This window comes from Cyrtonyx montezumae, unplaced genomic scaffold, assembly GCF_038088225.1.
Source record: "Cyrtonyx montezumae isolate F1298 unplaced genomic scaffold, pur_monq_1.0 scaffold_17, whole genome shotgun sequence".
Classification (NCBI taxonomy): Eukaryota; Metazoa; Chordata; class Aves; order Galliformes; family Odontophoridae; genus Cyrtonyx; species Cyrtonyx montezumae.
The window spans coordinates 7249990-7274724 of record NW_027071903.1 but is presented as its reverse complement, the minus strand read 5'-3'; the positions used below and the strand labels follow the sequence as shown (position 1 = coordinate 7274724).

Below are 24735 nucleotides of genomic sequence, written 5' to 3'. Positions count from 1 at the left end.
GAAGTGAGGCTCCCTGCACGTGATTGCCAGGAGCTGTTGAACGTGCAGTTTTCATGCTGGCTTTGGAAGCTGAAGGCTGCTGGCTTGGCTTATCTTTCCTGAAACATTTTGTTAAGTGCTTACTCCAGTGTGAACTCTTGTAAGAAGTAGTCTGGATGCTGCTGTGAGGAGTGGCCTTGTGATGTACAAGATCTAGCATGAGGTGTGTGCTGCTGCTATAATTCCTGGGCTCGATCTGTTCTGCATGTGGTGTGAAACACAAGTAGCAATATTGGTTATTTTAAAATCGACTACAGATGGGACTCATGCCTGTGTTTATTTATATTTAGTAATTTATTCGTTTCTGTCTGGTGTTAGTGTCCATTTCGCCAGGTATCTAACTTGTAGCAATCCTTTAACCAAATTATTTGTTATGGCCTGTAGACTGCAAGCAGGTTGAAGATAATAAGCATTTTCTATTATGCAACCACGTTAGTTTTTAGTATGTGTATAAGTGTGAATGGTAAATCTCTAATAGGTTTCAACATAGTTGAAGTCTTTTATACATGTAAGCTGGTTGCTGAAGCCAGTGCTTCATACAAAAGTGGCAAAAATATGTATCTGCTGTATGATGCTTAACTGTGCTTCAAAATAAAAGAAAACTTTGTAATAGCTAAATGTTTGTTGGTTTCTTACAGCAGTGTTGAAGAAGAGTCAACAGCTGGACACTATGGAAGTCTTCATATTACGGGTATGCTGATATTTTTGAAAGTTAAGGTGATTGGTGTTTATTTCAGTGAAACTGAAAATAAAAATAAATAAATAATTTAAAATAACTACATGTGACCTAGTGTGGGTGTTGCTGCTCTGGCAGGGGGATTAGATTAGGTGATCTTTTAAGGTCCCCTCCAGTCCCTGACGTTCTCTGATTCTTTGAATCTGTGAAACTGGAAGTCAGTTTTGCAAATATGTTGTCTTTATTTCTGTTTGGTAATTTCTTTTACATGTGGTGGGGTTTTATATAGATTATATAAGTTTTCTCACTGTGATTTTTGTATCGATTTTCTTTGAGAAGAAGTTAGTAGGAATGCAGCTAAAATTTAAAACAGAAGGTATCCTGTGTAGCAGCATCTACTGAGTCCTGTAGGACATCACGGGGAAAAAAAATATTTTCCTAAGATGTTGAATATCCATATCTGAAAAACGGTATATAACTGCCTAAAAAGATAGAGCAGAAGGCCATGGCTCTATTTTAAATGAACTGTCTTGTAGACCCTCTGAACCTGAAGAAAGTGTGTTGGTGTTTGGTGGGTTTTTTGTTTTTTCTTTTACATACTCCAGAAATAACGTTCAAGTAAAGCGCTTACATATTTGCAGTTAACTCATAATGTTCAGTTAACAAAGTCTTCTAAATAGTGCTGCCAACTTTTCAGAATGCATTTGGTATTGTGGTACTAAAGAGTGCAAACTGAGAAGTTACTTATTGAACTAAAGGTTTGATCCTGAAAGATGTTGTTGTTTGGGTTTTTTTTTTTTACTAATATTCTGTTTGTTCAGTATTAGATCTCGTAATTTCAGGGTGCCTCAGTGAAGGCTACATTTTATTTTTATGTTTATTGATCAGATGTTAAAAGGAATATCACTTCAGGAAGCAATAATGCTACTTGTTTTTGTCTAATGTTTATACCAGATTGAAGATCCAGGTTGCTTCTGGGTCACTATGAAAGGATGCGGACCTTATATAGTTGATGAAATAGAGTATAAAAAGCTGAATGCAGAAATGAATCGGTTCTATGACAAGTCTTGTGAAGATATGGATGCAGTAAAGCCAATAACGTTAGAAAAAGATCAGGTAAAATCATTGGTGTGTTTCACGCATAAAAAGAAATAATGTCATCTTTATGTTGGTTCAGGGGTGAAGTACCAAAGGTTTGTTAATCTTTTTTTGTTTCTTTGTTTTGTTTTTTAAATTATTGGTATGAAATAGAATAAAATATTTGTGTGGGTTATTTTTCTTGTGTGTAGCTTCATAATTATGGAAGCTGCAATGCAAAGTAAATCTAGGGCTATATAATAAATACCATATTTTTACCTCTAAGAAAACTAATTTGTTTCATTTACGAGAACCTGTTGTCTCTTTTTTTTCCAGCTTTGCGTGGTGTTCAGTGAGGAGCTGAAGTGCTGGTGTAGAGCAGTTGTTAAGTCTATCATGTACTGTGCAGACCATTATCAAATAGGATGTTTTCTAGTGGATTATGCAAAACCTACTTTTGTTAAATCAAAGGAGTAAGTGTCTTTTTTTGAGACAGTCACTGAAATTTATTTGCTTGATTACTGCTTGTAAATACTTCTAGCACTTGGTTAGAGAAATACTCACAAGGCTGTAGTTTAATTGAATTGTGAGTTCACAAAAAACTGCTAGCATTCGTTATTGTGTATTTAAATTGGGCAGTTATGATTGAAATATATGGTTGCCAAGTGACATTGCTGAAACATACTTTCTTCACTTATTAGAGGATCAATTAAAAAATACAATAAAAAAGATGCCATGTAACCCTACTGTTTCTAAAATCTTAAATTATATCTTAAAAAATCTCTTCAATTTCTCAGCTGTATTTAAGATTCATTCGTTCAACAAAATATCTGATAAATGCTCCTGTTGGATGTTTTTTGTAGTACTCAATGCAAAAAAAAAAAAAAAGCAAGAAAACTTGCTTACAATTTCTTCACAAATACTTTATAACCTTAAGGATAGTTTTGAATTGAATGAATTAGAAAGCAACTTAACAGTGCCATAAGTTAAAAATGTGTTCTCGTAGAACTAAGTGGTTAATATACTGCTTCAGTGTAAAGTGAATCAGAAGAGTTATAAACATACAGGTGTTAAAAGATGGCTATAGATGATTTCTTACTGATTACGTTGGCCACTTGTTACTTAGTCTCCTGCCAAGCCACGTGTAAGGGATAACTGTGTAGCTATCACTGAAGTCTTGAACAATATATAAATGATATTTCTTTGTTAAACGGTAAGGAGTACAAATGCAATTCGAGTGTTAGTTTCTTCCTTATTAATTTTAGTTATGTATTATTTCTTACTTAGAAATAGGAATTGTCAAATGGCATATGCAGTGCCAGAAAACATGCATATGTCATGAAAAGACTTGAAACTTAACTTTCTCCACTAATTAGAAAGCATGGAGTTTCACAGTGGAAACCAAACATCTAGAAGATCTGTGTTGTCACATACAGGATAATGAAAGGATGTATTTGAAACACCGCTGACTTTTGCAGAATGTGATCTATAAAATGAGATTTGTTTTTTGTTTTTAAGCGTTCGAGTTGCAATGGAAGCATTTATGCAAATCCCATTTAGAGCAAAAAAATGTAGATTGTACTGCATAAAGCCAGTGACATTGAACATCAACTTTTGTGAAGACAGAGCACAAATAGTGTAAGTAGTTTTCAGTAGTAGTATTCTAGTCATATGTTTCTTAGAAGTGAAATTTCATTTGAGAATAAAACTTTTTTTACAAGAGAAATGCATGAATAAAACTCCTTCCCTAATCATTTGGGGTTTTTCTCATCTGTTTTAATCTTTTGATATTTGACTAGAAACTTTAGGAAACTTTGAGCATTTTGCAGTTCTTGTGCTTTGTTTACTTTCCCAGAGCTGTGTTGCTAGCACGTGAGCATCTCTTACCAGTTCATCCTTCTGTGTTCTTTCTTGGGGCTTATCTTACTACTTACTGTCTTGGTTGTGGTTATTAAACATTCTGGCTGAACTGAAGTTTTAGTAATGTTTTTAGATAGCTATTTAGTAATGTTTTTAGATAGCTATGTTCTTCTCCATTTCCTGTTTTATTGAAATGCTTTGGACTCCTTTTGCATTTGTCATTTTTATGTCACTCGTGGAGGACTCGAAAAAAAGGTTTTCTGTAAAATATGCTGGTAAAGGGAAACAGTTGAATCTTATTTTTAATTATACAATGTCATTGTCAAAGAGCTGTCAGGTGTTATTATATCATGGGGTTGGAGTACAGTGTTATAGCAAGAAAGCTACTCTGTTTTCTGTTACTAAAGAACGTTTAAAACTAGATGTAGTCCGACAGGTGTGGGGGTTATTTAGCACATGGAAAGTATGTTTTACATAGTTATTCTGACAGGAAAAAAATACTTGCTTAGTTTAGATAGGGATAGGATCTTGAGTGGGCAGTTTTTGTGAATTATCAAAAGATTAGTAGATGGGTAGAGAGAACCTGAGTGTATCAAACTTTTTAAGTTTTAATCCTTGTATTTGCAGCTGCAGAAGATGACAATGACAGAATAAGTTTTTACTGCAATCCTTTCAGTTTTGAGAATTTGTGTTCATGAAGTGCTCATTTCAAATTGCTCAATACTTATTTCAAGTAATTAGTAATGTTCTATAAGTGGATTCTTGCTTTATTTCTTGTTATACTATTTTATTTCTAATTAGTTTATGTTGGATGTATCCTTCATGCATTGGCAAAGCAGTATCTGTTAATTTTCAAGTAGTTTGTTTTAGGATTAAACTGATATATCAAAACTGAAGCATATTCAGAATACCAGGTTTTTTGCTAATGTTTCTTTTAGATGCAATTTTTGAGACTTAGCATGATTTGATCATTTTTTTTGTACATGCCTCACTATTGAGATTATCATTTGAATTTGTGATAGTGTGAGATAACTGCTTGTATTTATTCTCCTAGACCAGCCAAAAGGTGGGATAATGCAGCTACACAGTATTTTCAGAGTCTTCTGAAAGGTAAAAATCCTGTCAGAATCATAATTTTGGGGGAGAAATGAGCTGTCAGAGATAAGTAATAGTTGAATATATTATTTGTTTTTATCTTTCACCAAATTCTTAATAGAAATGAGTTGCACAGTTCTTTATTTCTGAATGGATTGACTTAGCCAAAATTATATGTAGAGCTGCATCTTGAGTACAGTGGGCTTCCATTCTGCAAATAGTGCCAGGTGTCTAAGGGTTTCTCTGGGTTTCTTGTGCAGGTTGACTAAGGTAGTGCTCATATAACAACTGTTTCAAACAGTGATGTCTTTCTTTGTATTTAGCATAATACTTTGCATCAGCTTTAAATCTGTCTTTGCTAGTTGTGTGACAGGAGTGTAAAACACCAGCTCAGAAAAGATTATCTTGATAATAGTTATATTTTCAAATGGATTGTGCTCAGAGTAGTTTCTGAGTAAGCTAGAATGGTTTGCTCTTCCATCTGTTGATGTCCTTAATCATGGATGGTGTTTCAGTAGCTCATCCAGACTTCATCATATCAAGCATTCTATTTTGGTCTGAGAGCGCTTTTCTTCTTTCAAAACAGCTCTTTGCTGAGCTTGTCTGATTTTTTGTGCTTCTACTGAAAAATTATCTGCCTTCTTGCAAGTGCAACATACTCAATACAAATGTGATTTGGGAAGGAGTGGATGAGTTAGTAATAACAGTAAGGACTGTTTAGGCCAATAATTTCACACCCTAGTGGGAACGTTGCACTTACCATGATTTAAATTGTTTATTTGCACATGTAAGTGCCAAATATTGCTATGCAAAGTAAAGGTTAGTAGGGAGCAACAGCAATATTAACTTGGTTTCATAAACGTTCCCAGACTGCTTTGGGGAATATTGACCTCTTTTTAATTTGTTATTGCTGGCACGTGAGTAGTGTATGCAGAAGAAATATTTCAGAATTTAATAATGGGCATAATTTATCAGTTATGGTTTGTTTGTTTTTTCAATTAATAGCTTAACCGAACTTTGCAGATGTGCAAATATACCTTCTTTCAAAAAGAGTGTCAAAGTGGGAAAGTATGCATTGTACTACAGTTCATCTGCGGGTGCAGTATAAGTACTTTGGTGTGTGACTGACCAGTACCAATCTGGACCGGTCACTGGTCTGTTCCAAGTGTGTCATCCTTCAGAGTGAGAACAGTGTTATTGTAATTTTAAGGTTTTAATGCCTTGTCAAATTCCTCTCCCATTTAAAGTTAAAACATTAGTACTAGTTACTCTTGTAAGTAATGGATTGTGCTCATCTAATGGTTCTTTGTAGTTTTGCATGCTTAAAAAATACTGATTTTAAGAGGTTAATATATCTCCTTGTTCATTGCTACTTTTTAGCAACTACCCAAATCAAAGCGAAGTTATGTGCTGTGGAAGATAGCACATTTCATGTTATTCTTTATGCAACAGTAAAAGGTGAAAAGGTAGGACACTTCTACATCTGCAAACCTGTTGATGCACTTAGCAATGTAAGTCATAATTTTACAATTTTTAAGGCTGAACGGCATTACTAATGAGTTTTGTCATTTGTCAGATACAGTAAGTGCTGTGTTACTTATTATAGATGTTTCAGTCATGTTAAAAATGGAAGTCATAGAGTAAGTTACTCTCAATTATTTTTTTTAAGGCAAATTATATTATAAAGGTATCTGTGTTAGGAGAAGTCTTTGATTTAAAAATTATCAAATCAATTAAGTATGTGAAGGCTAATAATAGCATTAAAACCAGAGCACTTTCTTTTTAAGGTAGAATTAGCAGAGATAACTTGGACCTAGTATTACTCTTGGTTTGTTTTTGTGTGCTGTTTTTATTTTCTGTGTTGGTGAGTTAGTTATTTTTTTTGTATTCCATTGGTACCTGTTTTAAACCTTTAGAGTATTTTCTGTGCTTAAAACAAAGTAGAATGTCTTCAAGATTCTTTAAGAAGTATTGAAAATTATTTATGCCAAATTACTGTGCATCCATAGTGAGATGTAACTTTAAAAATAAAAATACTGAAGTAGTAATTGGAGTTTGAATTATTTATTGCGCTTCTGTGCCTTTGATTAGCTGAAAACTTGTTAAATAGCAGTTCGTGCTTGCTTTTGCTGAAGACTTCATCCTCAAAAATTAGGGAAGAACTAGCACCACTTTCCAAAATGTATAATTTCTGCTAATATTTTACTATAACTGCCATTAGGCTTAAGCAGCCATACAGTAGGTATAAAACTGTTCATTTGCATCTGTTTGGAGTGTTCTGCCAACATTTTTTTGCGCTGGAGCTGTGGTCTTTGCTGCAGGCAGTAACTTTTCATGTATGCACAAAGTCTAAGACCTTCTGTCAGTACAGAATCATAAATGGTAATAGAGTCACTGACCTCTAGAACAGTGGAGTTCTAGAGTTTTGGGTATGATTTTTCTCTGCCACTCTTTGATTCTCTCTGAGTTAGAAGAATAACCTGCTTTACTTCTTAAGAGTTTTATCTATTTAGGGCTGACAGAAAAGGTTCACGCTTTTCCAGAAAATTTTGTACTCCATTAAATGTACAGCTAATTAAAATCTGTTTTGAGAAGATACTGGAATATATGGCTTCCTTTTGTCTTCTGGGTTTAACATTATTCAAAAAGCACTAATACTGCTTAAGTGGTACTACCGTTTAAAGCTTGAACTATGAACAAGTATGTGATGTTGATACTGGTCAAGTATCTTGGGTTTTTTTGGTTTTTTTTTAGCTATGTATTAATGATGACCTTGTCTCAAAGAACTTTGCTCATTTTGAGAAAGCTGAAGAGAATATTCAAAGTGCAGCAGAAGAACAAGAGAACCAGACATCATTAAATGTTAATCCAGCACTTGCTTTGAGGCCAGTGCAGTTGCAAGAGAAGGTAGCAGTGAATCTTGAAGCAGGTGGGAACAATCTTATGTCAGAATTATACGTTATGTATCTTTAATTGTATATGTTGAATCTGAGCCTGCTGTCTCTGAATCCAATAATTGGATCAAATAAAGTTGTTAACAAAAGGTGTTTGACATCACAGTCATCAAATCACCAGATGCAGGAATATTTTAGGGTGTTCTTTGTTTCCTAGCATACATGACAGAAACTGAGAGTGAGTTTGTTAACATGCTTAATAGCATTATTAAAATTACTTGTTTCATTCTTTACTGTTGTTTTTGTGTCTGAATGGATTAATTTTAAACAGAAGTAATTGTTAAATTGTGGGATTTGTGAGTTGGGGCACATGTAGTGATTCACATCCTTTAAAAGGTATGTAACTTTCCATCTTGCTGGAGATTTTTTCTTTTAATATTGGCAAATATTATGGGAAACTAAACAAAAATTGTGGCTGTAAATAACAATGTTTTTTTCATGTGTTCAGATAACTTGAACATTTCTGATCTTCTTCCTAGGTTATACTGTTTCCAGTTCCTCTCTTGGAAAGACGTACCAAACGTCTAACGTGGATCTGAATGAAAAGAATGAATCTGTAAGTATTGTTTTCATGCCTTCTTTTCATGCTTCTTTGCTGTGGTTTTATGGAGATGATATCTGTCTACACTAGGAATTTTAAGTTTTCTGAATATGAAAGAAGATGAGCTTTGGTGCTGTCCTAAAAACAAAACAGTCATTATGCTATAGCATGGTATGCATTTCTTATTTGTTCATTAATACTTCTAATGCCTATTCTTCTTTCTTGCAAAGTTTACTTTTTTTATTTTGCTTGCTGTTGTTTTGTGAGGTGTTTTAAAGAGATGAGTGCACAGGGGTTGAGTTGGTTACTGCATTACACAGTTGAATGTAGTTCCTATATCAGTGAGAGAAACAGAGTATGAATCCATAAATCATAGGCAGATAATGACTGGTAAATGGATCCAGTCTCTGCTTTTCTCAGAGTGAACATGCTATTTTTTGTCATGTTATGCTAGATGATTTAAGGGAAAGATTATCTTTCTGATAGCATTGTAACTAGTTCTTTTGTCAGCTTAGAGGGAAAAATGAGTTTTACTGAAGTTATGATTTTGGTTTTGATTTTTTTTTTTAGCTTTACTGAGTATTGGAGGATGACAACTACTACAGAACTTAAAGTCAAATACCTTAAGAGTTTCTTTTGTGGGGCGGGGGAGGGGAGAAGGAAGTAATGTTAGTAGTAGTAGATGATTATCCTGCTGTGCTCCTGTAACATTCTGTAAATGGCCAGCTGAACTCTTCTACAGCTACTTGATTGATGTTAAACTATGCATGGCCTTCAATACTGTCTTTTACGTACATGATTCCAGAGATTTCAAAACCTTACTGAGGAAAGAAGCTTTGTCTTTCTTAGCAACAAAATTGAGCCAACTTCAGTTTTGGAAAAAGCACCACTTCACGATAATCTGAAAAAGGTAACACCAGTGTTTAATTCTATGCTGAATTTCTCCTAACAAGTTACTGTGCCCTCACTTTATAAACTAAATATGATACTATAGTATGTTATTCTGATTGAGAAATGTCTTAAGATGTTTTTCATGTGATGAAATAAATGAAGTTTTACAGGTGTCTGTGTCAGCATCTCTTTAAGAATCATATTGATTTCTACTGGTATATTAGACAGTAATCATTTTTACACAGTAATTTAACTTTTTATATATTGTGTTAAGGATATTTATTGTGAAATAGATCAGAAAGCTCTCAAAACACTACATGTTTTGTATAGTTTTGTAAATATATTAATACACAGTTGAAACTCTTAATATCTCATTTCTTAGGAACTTGCTCGGGAAAAGTTTTTAGGCCCTAATTTTACAGAATCTTATTGTTGGCCAGCGGTAGCTCGAGGATGTGACGTAGTTGCCATCTCCTATCAAGGAAATGACCCTTTATTATATATTCCACCAGTTCTTGCTTTCTTACAAGTGGAAAGTTGCTACAAAGCCTTGCCAAAAAGAAATGGAGTATGTATATATTAAAATACTATCAGATTTTCTGTTTTGAAGTGCAGATGTAGTATAATAATGCAAAAAATAATGTATTTATCTAATGCGATCTTCATATACGTCCTCTGCATAAAAGCTTACACAGTTGGACTTCATGAATATAACAAAGACATAGAGTAATATTTAACAAGTGATTATTGTTACATCACTTTGATTCTTAAGTTTTATTTTTACAGGGTTAGTCTGTATTTGTATTAGCTGTTTAACATAGTGAATTTTTTTCTGTAACTTGTATTAGGTCACAGAAGCATGGAACTATTGAAGCTGTATGGGTCTTCTGTGGCGATGATATAGTGCAACCTGAGTTACGAACAGATGATACTATTAAATGTTTAGACTTTTTACACTAGTTACTGCATGCATCCTTGTCTCAAAGTAACCTGGCATATGATTCCTTTGGATCTGTAACATCTGCATTTATTAGATGATGCAGTAGTAGAAGTTTTGTTTTGGAAACACTTGAAGGCATCTTTTTTAGACTTATCTTTGCCCGAAATGTTGCCCTAGTACAGCTCTAGATAAGAGTTTAGAATTATACACACAATTTACATTGTATTTTATGTTTGTAGCCGCTGGTGCTTATTTTATGTCCTGGTTGGAAGAAGGCACAGCTTGTTTTTGATTTACTGAAAAAATATGGCAGATTCTCCAGACCGCTTCATCCAATGTTGGTAATACTAGGGAATAAAAAAGAAGCTGAAACTATGAAAATCCAAGGATGTAAGAATACTTTTTTATTTTCTTAATCATGCTTAAAAGCACTGTAGGCTGACTTAATGTCAGGAAACTGTGGAAGAAGTAATAAAGTTACTCGTTTATAAGATGGTGATACTGCTTCTTTAATTCTGTAACTCCGTAGTGATGTGTGAAGTTCAGTAGTACTATTTAACAGTAAATTGTATTAGGGTGGTTCTACTACCTCCATGTCTCTTTATGAACTCCATTATAATAATTTTTCCTTCAGGTTGATTTCATCTTCATTTCATGAAGATTATGCCATATTAGGAGTGATCAGAGACTTATTTGACGTAAAACTAAATTTGTGATTGCTTTTTGTTGATACCTGAGCATCTGTTTTTATGCCCCTTATTCAAGTTAAAGTGCCTGGTAGATGAATTAATATGTATTATGATACGTGTTGGTATGCTTGCACTTACCAGGATTGTGTGAGTGTTTAAGCTACAACATATACTTGATTCCTTTTTTTCTTCACTTTTCTAATGTGGAGGCTGCTTTTGCAAGTAGCTAAATGTTTAAATTCTGCATATCTGCTTCTGAAGTTTTCTTTTCCTGAAGTCTGTGATTGGAAAATGAAGTGGCTTTCATTATCTTATTGTCCTTGAATGTATGTAGAATCATCCATATTGCAGAAGGGTACCTTAAGCAATCATCTGGTGGTTTTGTTGTGCCCTAAAGTGTTTTTACTTGTATTATTTGAAATGACAAATTAGTAAAACACTAATAGCCTTTTCTTTTAACTTACAGGTGAAATAATTGTGACTACACCATATAGCCTCCTGAGATTGTGTGAATATCACCTTTTATTTTTTACTAGACTCTGCCATTTTATTTTGGATGAAATCGAGGTACTGTTCTCTGAAGCTCCTGAACAGGTAAGTGGGTTATGCATTCTGATAGTAAAATGCATTTTATTTCTAGTGCCCCAACAGTCTTGAAGACAGTGGATGACAGTGCAGGTACCAGCTTTTTTCAATCCCTGTGGTGGAGTTGAGAAAAGACAAAGGAATTAGAATTGCATATGTATTTCTGGTAGACTGAAACACTGGAAGAATGTATTTATGGTCTTAGAGTCTTTTGTAGTGGAAATGCTAAGTTGTGGCTTGAAACAGTGATTGAGTGCTTTGTGGGGCCAACCCAGGGGAGCTCAGTGCAATTGAGTGACAGGAAGGGGTGGAGCCAGGATCTGCCCCTTCCCAGACTTCATTTAAGGGTTGGTAGTGAGGGTTAGTGGCATCACTCTGGAAATCCCTGTGTACCTAAGGCCTTCAGAGGGTAAGCAGGTTCTTGCTTTTGTTTCTGAATTCACAGCTGCTGTTTGTGCTTACCATTGCTCGCTGCAGTCTAGGACTTTGCTACCCTGCTATCATTGCTGTGCTTGCCATCACATTATAGTGTTATATCTAGTTATCTAACTTTTCTTGTTTGTTTGTTTTTGTTTTTAATTACATTTGGAAAGCTGTCTTGTCTTGTTTAATGCCACTGTACCATTATGCTTTCTTCATCTGCTGTGAGTGATCTCTCAAACATTTGGATTGTTTTCAGTTTGGTAGTGGTACCTTCAGTGGAGGAATCTTTAATTTCCTTTTAAGGCTTGCATCTTCTCTCTGTATGGAACTTTCTTTTTCCTCTTATCAGTTATCATAACATTTTTATCAGATGATATGAACAGCTGTAGATCAAGAACCCTGTGTTGGTAAGCTCCTTAGTTTTTGTAGAATGAAAGGCAGAAGTAGATGAATATGTACTCTCAGAAGTAATCAGAAAGGGCCTTGGTGTCACTGTAGGCAAGGAGAGGCTGATCCCAACATTTGCAGAAACTTGGAAGAGGAATAGCATTAAGTTCCCCAGCTGGTTAGGTTGCATATGCATTTCACCAGCCTTCAAATAACAGTTTATATCTTAAGGTGTTTTGTTTTTTTTTTTCAATCAGGGTGTTATTTACTTGCAATGCTGGAGTATTTTTTTTTTCTGAAAGATTTTTTGTGAAGGATTTAAATTCTTTGGTTCTTAGCAGTGTTGTTTGTGATCAGTTAATGCCATCAATTCAAGAGAAGGTGTAGGTTTGTTTGTATGCATGTGAGCACTATTGCTTCATGTTGTCCTCTCACTTTCTTCTTGCTTCAGAAGGTGTTCAACTAATAGGGTGGAAGCGTACAAACCACAAACTTTGTTCTGGGATATGAAATGAGTCTGGTTGGTTGGTGGTGTGGAGCTTTTTGTTGGTTTTAGTTTAGTTGTTTGTGTCAGGAGGAACAGTACTCTCCGCTCTTTTTACAAACTCATTATAATTTGATATGATTGTAAAATTGTTTTTTGTTTTATAGGTTTTTATTATATTAGATTACTACAAGAAAAATCTCATTACTGAGGAATGGAAATATTCACCACATCAAATTATTGCTGTTGGAACTCAGTGGAATAAGCATATACGAAGTTTAATAAAGGAGTTCATGAACAATCCTTACATTGTGATAACAGCTTTGGCAGAAGCTTCCATTTATGGAAATGTACAACAGGTAAAAACTTAGTTAACAAATAATGACATAATCTCCAAGATACTCTGTTTATAATGATCATGTTCAGTATATGTAGCTGCTCATTTTTTGTTAGTTTGTTTTGACTGAATGGTGCTGGAATTGCAGCAGGTTGTTCAGCTGTACCTTGTGCATATGAACTGAGGTGATTGTTAGGAAACATACAGAATAATTGCTGCATTAGCTGAATGTGATTTTCTTTCTAGAACTGAGGTGAAGATATTCCCTCAGCTATCTGCCATAATGCTTATTAGACTGAATTTTATATAAGCATTTGCAAATCATATAGATTGTGCAAAAAAAAAAAGTGGAAGTTCTTGCATTGGTTGATACTGAGTGGCAGATCTGCATGACAAATTTTCCTAAAATAGAAATAGTAAAAAATATTTTCACTGGTGCATACCATGCGGTGGAGAACTTATTTTTCTAAATCTTAAGCCAAGGTAGTAAGACCTCTTAAATGATTGTTAATTTAATTGCTGTTAAAGCCAGTGGGGCCTTTAAGTATAATATAAAAGCTTTTAAGTGCATCCTGAATTCTGCTGTGTCTAAAAATAATTTAGAATTGAAAGTTTTGAGAAACTTGTAATGTTAAGTATTCTAAGTCCAAAATGAGAAAGTACATCCCTTCCTGTGAGAAGTCTAATAAATGGTTGAGCAGAAATGAAAATGTCAGTATTTTGATGCTCTGCTTAATAGACGTATTTCAGGGGTGCAGCATGATTTTTGGAGAGTAAAGATATATATTTTTAGTGATACTTGAAAATAACAAAGTTCAATTGAAAAATTATTTAAAACTGAATGAGAAATCATAGCTGTAATTTTAATGGAACAGTTTATCAAATGCTTAATATAGGATTTAATTTCTGAAGTAAATATTTTCTGGAAGCTGTCATAAGTTTATTGCTGTGAGAACTGTATTTTCTGTAAACCTAAGATTAGCAACCATTTACTGTTTCTGTTGTGATTTAGGCCATATAATATAAGAACGCACAGTTCTCATTGAAATGAAAAATATGTAGTAAAATGGCTGATAATATAATCCATACATATTTTATATCAATTTCTAGGTTGTGCAGCATTGTGTGAGCAGTGAGAGAACTGCTGTGTTACTGAGAATATTGGATTTTACCCCTAATAATGTTCAGAAGGTGCTGGTTTTCACAAATTCCGTAGATGAAGTAGAAATAGTGCATGAGGTAACTAAGTACCTAAATTTATAAGTGCCTCCTTTAGTTGTTAAGATCAACAAGTTAGCTGCTAGGAGTAAATGGACGTAGGTTGCTCTGAAAGTAACGCCTCCTGTTTGTTTCCGTGGAAACTGCGACGGATATGAAGAATACACTTAACACTCTTTAATAGAGCAAATTCTCATTTACAAAACACTTATTTTTCTACGTAGTTGCCACTGTCAGCTGTGTGTTTCTGCCAGCAGTGATCAGCTTGTGTGCTCTGCTTGTAAAAATCTGCAGCAGCAGGAGAGGTGACCCACCGTCACCACTGCTGAAAAGCCCTCCCTGCCACCTCACTGCTGATGTACACTGCTTGGTCTCAACAAATGTTCAGCAAGTGCTGATGAATGTCAGTGGGTGCAAGTTTTTCTGCATGAGGGAATTAAATTCCACACTGTGGCTTCATCTGCATTTCCATGTCAGACACCAATTTGTCAGATTGTTCCTCTGCTGCCACTTGTAACATGTTGATCCCATGTGACAGAACATTAGTGGGAAGGTTGAACCTCTATTGCCAGATCTCCAGCATTTACCACTGACATTGTTGCCAACATGATAAAATAGGAGGTGTTACTTCTGGAGGAGTCCTTGGGGAATTGTATGTTCATTATTTCTGCTCAAAAATAGCTGTAGTCCTGCCTTTTTGCTGAATTGGACAAAGTATCCCTACGAGGGATGTATTACATAGAATGTATTCATTCCTTACAAAGTTTGTAACTGTCTCTCAGATCAAAATGTTCAGTTAGAATCTAGATGGCTTTTTTTCTTGGTTAAAGTTCTGTCAGTTAATTTTAATGACTTAATTGTTTCCAAGAGTGGTTGAAGGGGAGGAAAACTTAAGCAGCAGTGTTAAAAAAAATTGCACATGTTGCTTTTTACTGTGGAGTTACAGAAATTGTAGAAGACTCTGAGTTGAAGTAACGTTTTATGTCATGGCTTGTTAAAAACTGGCAGAAAACTGCTTCAAAAATCTATATAAAACATGTGGATTTAAACCTTTTGTTCTACAGCTGTGTACTCAGCACTGTGGAGAAAGCTAAAAATGTGTTTTCCTGCAGTTTTCTAATTCTTCAAATAACACGGCAATGGATAGCAATAGAAAACCAAAGATACCTTCTGTTCTTTGTCTCTTTGCTGCTACTCAAACAGCACAAAGTAATAGTAGTTCAGTCTGATCGGACTGAGAAGCAAGAGTTGTGAAGCAGAGCTGGACAGGATGGCGGAGATGGTAGTAGAGGAGACAGACTATGAAGATATTAGATTGAAAACGTTTAGCTGTAACTTCAAGGGTGGGATAGCAAAAGGGTTGTATGCCTAGACGGTTTATACCTAATGGGAATATGTAGGTCAACCCTGAAACACACTGTTATTTTCTCTTCCAGATGCAGGAGTAAATCCTGTGTCCTTTAAAGTATCCTTACTGTGAGGCTACTTTGTGATTGAAGACTGGTAACAGTAACAAGTTTGCCTTGTAACTACAGCATGTTTTCTTTGAATGTCTGAGGGTTACCTTTCTTCAAGTTTATCTGAACTGTGCTGTTTGCAGATAGCACCATTTAAAAGAAAAAGGGAGAAAAGTGTATTAGTCAATGCTACAGAAAAGTTTATGCTTTTAGAGGAAGTTTTTATTGATCTTTTTATATACCAACTTTGCATATCTGAAACGGCAAACAAAAGAAATAAAGTATAAATTAATTCCATACTGTTACTAACTTTAATAGTTATTGGTTTGTGTAGGAGATGAGTAACCTTCATCTTCAGTACTTTTCACATTAAACAACCTAAGAACTTCACTGTTTTCTCCCTTTTGCCCTCAGTTCCTTATGTTAGCAAAGGTATGTCAGATACTAAGATGAATTACTGGAGTTTCTTATAGCAGCTATTACTGCATTGGAAGAACATAGAATTTTTATTTTGTCATCAGGCGCTGAAGGGCAACTCAATATTTGCCTTCAAAATACATAAAGAAATGGAGTTTAATTCCAAGGATTTCTTAGAGCGCTGGACAAAAAGCTATAGCAGTGGCAGTCGTGTTGTGTTAGGTGAGTACGGTTTTGTTTTCTGGTTGTCTGTTTATTACTTCATCGTGACTTACATTCTACATTAAATAATTTGGTTCTATTCACTTTGCATTCAGAACCTCTGAAGTCATAGCATAATTATTTCCCTTATGCTCTGGTAAAGTTCTTATTTTTTGAGTTGCTTGTAATAGCAAAGACTGTTTACCACATCATAAACTGCTGGAAATGTTTGCAATCCTACTCCAGTGAAATATCTGTCTGTGGCCTATGCTGTTTTTTCACTGATACTGTTACAAGATGCAGAATTGAACTAGGGGTGGTGTAATACTGTGTTCCATGTACTTCAGAAATGTGTTTACTGAAAAATGTAGTATCTTATAAATCTGTATAGGGAAAAGACCTTACCTTTTAATCTGTGTATTGGAGGTGGAGGAGACATCCATTGCAAATGTGATGTAATGCTTCACATGCTTCATGTATGTCAGTCACCTTATGTGTAAACCATATGTTCAGTTTTAACAGATGACTGCATGCGGTTCTTGGAAATTGCAGATGCATCTTGTGTGATACATTACAGTTTTCCTTCTTCTCCGACAATCTTTGGTCAACGTCTATACAGCATGTCTGACAACTTCCATAATGTGATAAAGGTTTGAGTAATAAATATTAATGTGATAACTAAGAAGTGGATAAATAAAAACTATATAAATGTATTATTTTTAGGATTCATCTGATCAGGAGCATCAACAAGCAAGGTCAGTCATACTTCTGACAGAAAACAGTGAGTGCCATTCTGTTGAGATCCTGCGCTGTTTGGAGCGTGCTGAAGCTGACATTCCACTAGGACTGAGTGATTTTCTGGACAGTGTGCTAGAAGCTGAAGAAGGAAAGAAGCTTGGAAGGCCATTGTGCACCTATCTTAAAATGTTTGGGACTTGCAAGTAAGGACATAATAAGTTTTCCTGAAGCTTATTATTCCTTCTTGCCAAAGTGTATGCCCTGAGTAATGACTGCATCTACTTCATAAGTTATCCTATTGGATACATCTATTCAGATCAGATTTTGCTCATGATTTTTTTATTGTGTAGGAATAGAACAGTGTGTCCAGACCGTCATCGGATTGATTTACAAACAGACATGCTCCAGAATGTGCTGGATAGAAGTATACAAACATCTGTATACGTGACAGTAAGTTGTTTTTATTTTTCTTGGTCTTGAATACTAAGAAGGAAAGTTGTAGTTAACTGCTTCAGCCTAGTAATTATTTTTTCAAATTGCATTAATGCTAGTGTAATAAGTATATTTCTGGAATATTTTTGGCTGTTCGTTTTTTTATCTGCCTGTTGAAGGGGTTGCAGCATAAAATGTGCCAGATTTTCTCCTTAGTTTGAATGGGTATTGATTTGCAGGTAATTCAGACTTGCCCTCTGATTTTCTTCTGTGTTGTTAATGAGCTTTTTATCCTAGCTTTCAATGTAAAGAGGATTTGTTATATTTATTGCTATATATCTGTATCACATGTCTAACTTCAGAAATAATCACTCTTCTTTTTCTGCCCCACAATTTATTTTTCGCTTTCAGGTCCTGCCTCTCCATATTGTAAATGCAACAAACTACTTTGGTCGCATAGTAGATAAACAGAAAGACAAGTATTCAGTTCTTGCTGAAGAAATCAATGAGTATTATAAGGAGACTAGTAATAGATTCACTGTTGAAAAGGTAGAGAAGCTAGCTTTGTATGGATTCTGTGAGGAAACAGTCTTTCACAGGTAGAAATGTTTTTATTTATTCATGTATACTTTTTATATATATTTAAGAACAAAAGTTCAATATCTGATTTAAAAAAAGAACACTTGCCTCCACACCATGTTCCAAGACCAGCAAGAAGTGACTGCTATATTCAAATCCGTCTTTAAAAGAGAGAATTTTTATATAACAAATACTGTTTTATTTGCCATATGAAAAGTACAAACATGTATACCCACAACCATATACAACATATACCCACAACCAGAGTTTGAGTTTTTTCACTGTGTTTTTTCTACTTTTTGTATTGAGTAGGTGTGAAAACTTCTTAGAACTGATGATATAAATATTAATTCTGTTTTCTTCTTCTGCTCTATGAAGGGTTCAGGTGGTTGAGACTTATTTAAAAGAAGAAGGAAATTTATTCTTTAACGTTGAAATTAAATACATAGATGAAGGCAGAACTAGTCAAGTTCAGAGCTCTCAGCTTCTTCACTTGCCTGCAAGATTTCAGCATCTGCCACCTCAGGCTATGGAATTTGTAGTTTGTAGAGTTAAACCCATCGATAATGACATTGAATGGAACCCAAGGGTAATAGTCTTTGATTTCTTTCATAGTATTCTCCTGAAGTTCTTCTGTTTGTGTTTATTTTCTGCAGGAAATGAGTTAGGAACTGTGAAGGTAGCTATCAATTTCATTGCTTATCATTGTTATCAATAAATAACTGATAGTGGGCTTGATTGTAACAAGCTAACCTTACTATTTTGTAGTCCAAGAAAGATAGTGAAATTGTGGAATTCTGTTACGTATGATTTAAATGACTTCTTCCAGAACAAGTTATTGCTACTTTTAAATCAGTGGGGAGAGGAGCAGCCTCTAAATTTACTTGTTTGTAGATCCTCCTACTTACAGACGGATATGCGCATGTAATCCCTGTTGGTTTTAGTATTTCATTAGTTTACTCAGTCTAGTTTTTATTAAATTTATTAAATATTCTTGTTCTTGTTAAGCTCAGAAGATTTTCATTACAATTGAAATCACTGCTGATTTGTTTTGCTGTACTTGAAAGGCAGTGTTTTGTTTTCCCTAGGTAACTCATTATATTCATCAGAAAATTAGAAGAAAACCACATGAAGCAAAAGTAGTACTTACATTAGGAAATACAGTTTGGATTGACCCAATGGTATGTGTAGTATTGAGTTAACGTGCTTCTAATTGTGCTCCTTTACAACAAGAACATTAATTCATATCTGTTCTTCTGCTCATACCTATTTTTATTTTAATTGGTGTTATTCATGTGTGACTGAACTGAAATAAACTGTTGGAGGGTTGTACACTCTCCATCACTCAGCATCTGAAGAAGCCATCTGGATATCTTGTCTAGATGGATGTACTCTGGTAGTAGTGTTTCCAAGTATCTAAGACCTCTTACGCTAGGCTTAGTTTATTCTGATTGTGTTTTTAAGCCTTTACTGTTTCTTTTAATTCTGCACCAACTGGAGAGGGACAAAAAGGAAGGTGCCATTTGTTCACGTTGAGGGTGATTGATCATTGTATAGCTAGTTGTATTACAGTTGGTTTTTATTCAATTATCAAGTTGCTGATTGCTTTCAGGTTTTATGATCTTTTTAATTCTTGCAGCCTTGTAGCCAGTTTTGGTTTTTGCTGCAGTGTAGAGTATGCCTTTTGTAGTTTTTGTTTTCTGTTACATTTTTTCAGCAGGATAAGAAGAATGAGAACTCTTATTTCTGTGGGGTTTTTGTTGCTTTTTACACTAATACTGATGTCTGTATGACTTCTTGGTCTTGTGACAAACAAATGGGTGGTGTTGTATGCATTTTTCATAAATGGGATTTTTTTTGTCAACATCCAGAGGCAACCCCATGAAGATCAATTGGATACAAAGACTGCAGTTCTGACATTTAAAATGTTTAAGCTTTTATTATACTGTGTCACTGCAGTAATATGATGTGATAAAATTGTTTGTCAAAACTGACTTTTTAAATTTTTCTGAAAGTAGCATATTGAGGTCAGTGCCACGTCCATGTTTTTTGTCAGTTCCCTGGACTATGGGAGTTGCTGTACTGGACTGGAGCAAGTATCTGTGCTGAAAGTACAGAAAAAAAATACAGATACTAGAAAAATGAGGTGCCTTTTATGCCTTTACTAATGCCTTTACTAATAATTTATTTCAATGCTTCATTTCTGATATGACATCTCAACTTTTCTTCTTGATTTCTAGCTTTTGTTTTTTTCCTATCCATAAGATGAGGGATCTAGAGAAGTAGTTAAAACTGTATGGTGTATATATTGACTGTAATTTCTGGAATCAGTTCTAGGAATTCTCTAATTACTAGGTTGGTTCTTCTAAATGGGACTAGCTATTGGCTATTAGAGCATTTACTACATTTTAAAAATGCTGATATTTTGAAAATGATTAAATATTAGTAAGTTATTTACCAATTGAAATATCAGAAACAAATGGGCATGTGTCTGAAGTTTTTAGCTAAAGAATAGCTTAGAGTTGAGGAGATGCAATCTCAGCTGTGGTTTTCATTTAGTGTATTTTGTAATTGAAGGTCCAGGTTACCTGGCTTTCAGATTTGAAGATATATATCAGTGAATACAACGTGCGATCTGAGATTTTGTCTACGGGTCTGGGAACTGATAATCCAGAACACGTATTGCAACTTCAGAAGTTGTGTGAGCATGTGAAGGTATTAAATCACATGAAGAATTTGGAGCCTTTGTGAGTGTTTCCAAATTATTTTCAGCAAATGTTTCCTTAAGAAAATAACCAAATGTTTACATTATTCATTGTAGAGTGTGATTTTTTCATTTAAACAGAGACACTGTTGTTTGATCTCCTCTGTAATTAGGGCACTACTTTAATGAGTGGGAGGGTTACATGATGTGTTTTTTTTATAGTAACAGCTCTGTGTTATTTAAAAAGAAATTTCAAAGTGAGTAAATATTATATGTGGTGTGGAAGTGCGCATCTTTCTGTGGTCAGTCAAAGATTCCAAGATTCTTCACTTAAAATGCATACAATGAAAGGCATTCATAGTTGTAGTTTCATCAGGCAGGTGGCTAAGCACTACACAGAGATTTGCTCATTTTCACACATTCCTGGTGGGATGGGATAGCGAATTGGGAGGGGAAAAAATAACAACAAAACTAAGTAGAACTCATGGGTTGAGGTGAAGCTATTTACTAAGAGAAAAGGAAAAGGATGATCATTATAATAAATGTGTGTGTTATAAATGTATACAACTAGTGATGCACAAGCAATTGCTCACCAGGCCCTGTCTGATGCCAAGCTAGCTCCCCAGGCAACAGAAGAGAGATGAAACACCCCTCCTCCCATCCTTCAAAACTCTTGCAGAATATCTTCCCCACCTGGTTCCTTGGCCCTTGTTGAGAATAGCTTTGGCTCTGTACAGCACTGCTTACCAGTAACTGTAAACATTGGTGTGTTGTCATTGGTTTTTGTGCTAGAACCAAAGTGTAGTACCAGACACTGAAGAAGACAAATTGCAGCTAAAATTAAGGCAATAATTTCGTTGGTTGGTTGTTTTTTGTTTTCTTTGTCTTGACACATGCACATGAAAACAAAAGATTTCTTTTATTATTATTCAAAGGAAATACTGCTACCAGCAGAGTTTTAAATGTTATTCAATATTGGATTACTCTATAAATGCTTCTTACTGTGTTACTGAACTTCATTAGCTCTGTGATGAGATTTATGGATTGCTGGAAGTGCATTTTAGAAGTTTTGCACTATTTTCAGTATACGTTTAAAAACTTGAATAGCATTTCTGACTCTTGTTAGGAGTCCTTTGAATAGTTAATGTTTTTCTAAAATAAAAGTATGATTTCCTGTGTTCAGAAGCATAAAGGAGGATTCGGCTGGTCCTGAGAATTTGTCTGAACTGCAGAACATGTCCTTTGAGGAAAATTCTTCTGAAAACTGTAATTCTTCTAAAATGACTATGAGGAATCATCTATGTGGTAAGCATTCTCATAATTTTCAAAAAAACTTGTAAGACTTGCATTCAAGTTAAGCACATAAGTGTTAACTGAGAAGTCCAGTGCAGACTTCTCTGAGTACCCGGAGCAGTTCTGCATAGCTAATACCTTAGAGTAAGCTGGAAGTATGTTCTGGACAGCAGTCTGAAGATGCTATGTGATTAAGCCATGTTAGTACAGCTGTTTTACTATTTTTGGGAATTTGTTGTCCTTGAAATAGTCAGAATTGTTTGGCTCTGTAATGCGTGAGCAGGGAATAACTACCAAGAGGATGAATGTTTTGCTGTCAAAGGCTGTAGCATTCAAAGAAATTAAAATCCATTGGAATATCTGAGGTGAATAACAGCGTTGTTCACTGGGAAGTCTGATTTTTATTACCTAGATTCAGAATGGTAGAGGATAGCTTCTTCTTTTAATCTAATATTCAAGGATTTAATATTCAATTAAATAGAGAACTAAAAACACACGGCTCAGTGTTAGCTATAGAGGAGGACTGAGAACAATAGAAAATCTCAGTTTGGAGAGATGAAGGTTGAATGATGGAGGAAGAAAATTGCAAGGTCCTGGGAGGTTTAGCATAGATGGGTTTTTATTTTATTTTCCGCCTGGTATGTGGTAAAGTGACAGTAATGTCATGTTTTAAGCTATGATTGGTAGTAGTATTACTTTCAGGGATTTGTTAAAACAACTAAACTTTTCAGTCTAGAAGACTGAAAAGACCTTTATATGATGTGGAGAGTGATTTACTTTTAAATATCATCTGTAATATCTTCTAGTTGAGATTTCATTTGAACTATTAGATTTGAGATCTCTCCAAGTTGGAAGCACCTGGCATAAATGCTAAGGTTATGCTTACAGTAGTAATCTAATTGCTAGCAAATTATTTTGATGGTGTTACTGGGGTATTCTGGAAGTACTTGGTTTGTATAGATAATCATCTACCTGCATTTCTTATTTATTAGATCGTGTTGCTCAAACTAAGGAAGTGGAAGACTCTTCCCTGCATCAACAGAAATGGTACAGAGTTCAGTGATCTTGTTACTATACTTGCTTTTTATTGTGAACTGACAAACAAGGCAGTTTCCCTTAGTGAGGTTATCTGTTTTGTGAGTAAATAGGTGGTATTATGGGTGGAAATTGTTTGGGTTATGTGTAAAAAGACTCACCCTATCTGAGCTTTAAACTGTAGCTCCTACTCTTCTGTCTCTGCATGTTGGTTTTTAATGAGATAAATCAGTTTTGTCTTTGTGTTAATATTCTTTGGAAAAATAATAAATAGAATAATTAAATGAGAAGTTGTGGCCCACTTTAATTTTTTTCAATGAATCTGTTATCTTTATTCCTTTGTAGATTGAACAGTGTATGTTAATATGCAATATCAAGATTAGACTGTGATACTATTATATGAGGCAGTATGGTTTATTCCTTTGGATATTGCAACTAATGGAGTGTCTCCTGACTTGAAGTAATGGATGTGCTGCTCCAAAGACTGAGATTGCAGTGCTTTTGTAGCAGACTGGGCTGGCATCTTCACATGCTTTCCTGTCATTGTTATTCAGTCAGGCTGTTAGGGTTTGAGTATGCATACGGGTGCTGTTTGTTGGCATCCAAATGGGAGAATCCTGGCTGTACTTAAAGCAGCTTATTTTCTGTTTTTGGACTAACTCCAATTAAACTTTATTTTTATAGCTTTTATCCAGAAATAAAATGGTTTGAAGATGAAGAGGCTGTTACTGTGAAGGTTAAAATAGCAAAGATAGCTGACTATAAATGTGAATTCTCTACAGAGAGGGTGATTTTCAGGTAGGTTTAAGAATGTGCTTATTGAACTTTAAAAAGCTTGTCTATTAGCTTGCATTTAATTTAATTCTTTTTTTGTAATATAGTGCTTGCTCAGGAGGCAAATTTTATTTGGCTGATATGGAGTTGTATCAGCGTATACTTGCTGGAAAGTCTGCATGTGTGATTAAGGATAAAGAGGCTATTATTGTCCTCAGAAAAGAGAAGAAGGGATCATGGTGCAAGTTACTAAAGAACAAGGTGAATTGGAAATAAATTTATTACTGAATGTTCCCAACATAGTGTCTGTTTAAGTTCAGATATTTCAGACTGTTGTTTTTGTTAACAGAATCCTCGTGTGTCTTTTGACTTTGAGTACCTGAAAGATTTTGAAGACAAAAGCCCTTTTCCAGTTGGTAAGGAATGAACTAATAAGTATCTATTGTGCATGAAATAATTTGCATCCTAATTTGTAACCTACATTTTATTTAAAATACTAAACTATTTTATATATATATATATATATATATATATATCTTGTTCAACTCTGAATACATGAGAGAATCTTTACTATCAAACTGCAGGCAAATAGTGGGTATTTTTCTATCAAGAGTAGCATAGAAAGAAAGGATTTTAGTGCAGTATTTTGTAGCGTTTTGGACTAGTCTGTAGCTGGAAGGTCTTGGTTTTGTTTTATGAATATTAAGCCTTGTTAATTGTTTCTAGGTACTGGAAAGCTGCATTGTGTTGATCCAGTAATGGAACAACTGGTTGACTCTTGGGAAGACAGTGGTTCAGAAAGTGATGAGTAATTGGGAGATCGATCTTTTTTTTTCCTGTAAAGGATAACATTGCAAAGTAGTATCTATTGTATAGAATTACTCCCAAAATTGTTGGAAGCTAATACAT

At 34.7% G+C, this 24735-nt stretch overlaps 1 protein-coding gene across 1 annotated transcript; it reads left to right on the top strand.

Moving 5' to 3' along the window:
* The first annotated feature begins 688 nt into the window (after positions 1 to 688).
* TDRD12 (tudor domain containing 12) lies at positions 689 to 24638 on the top strand. Its single transcript, XM_065734246.1, has 28 exons — positions 689 to 730; positions 1670 to 1831; positions 2129 to 2265; positions 3311 to 3430; positions 4707 to 4762; positions 6128 to 6213; positions 7502 to 7676; positions 8181 to 8257; positions 9048 to 9152; positions 9516 to 9701; positions 10313 to 10463; positions 11229 to 11356; positions 12809 to 13000; positions 14089 to 14217; positions 16175 to 16292; positions 16785 to 16921; positions 16995 to 17212; positions 17360 to 17459; positions 17853 to 18040; positions 18399 to 18609; positions 19109 to 19201; positions 20598 to 20767; positions 21908 to 22029; positions 23010 to 23064; positions 23737 to 23850; positions 23934 to 24087; positions 24176 to 24242; positions 24553 to 24638. The coding sequence occupies exons 1-28, from the start codon at positions 710 to 712 to the stop codon at positions 24636 to 24638; spliced, it is 3558 nt and encodes a 1185-aa protein (XP_065590318.1). The 5' UTR covers positions 689 to 709.
* The last annotated feature ends 97 nt before the right edge of the window (positions 24639 to 24735 follow it).

Coding starts and splice junctions, on each gene's coding strand:
- TDRD12 (XM_065734246.1), top strand. CDS start 710: ATGGAAGTCTTCATATTACGG. Junction 8,258..9,047: donor TGAATGAAAAGAATGAATCT/GTAAGTATTGTT, acceptor ACATGATTCCAG/AGATTTCAAAACCTTACTGA. Junction 9,702..10,312: donor CCTTGCCAAAAAGAAATGGA/GTATGTATATAT, acceptor TTATGTTTGTAG/CCGCTGGTGCTTATTTTATG.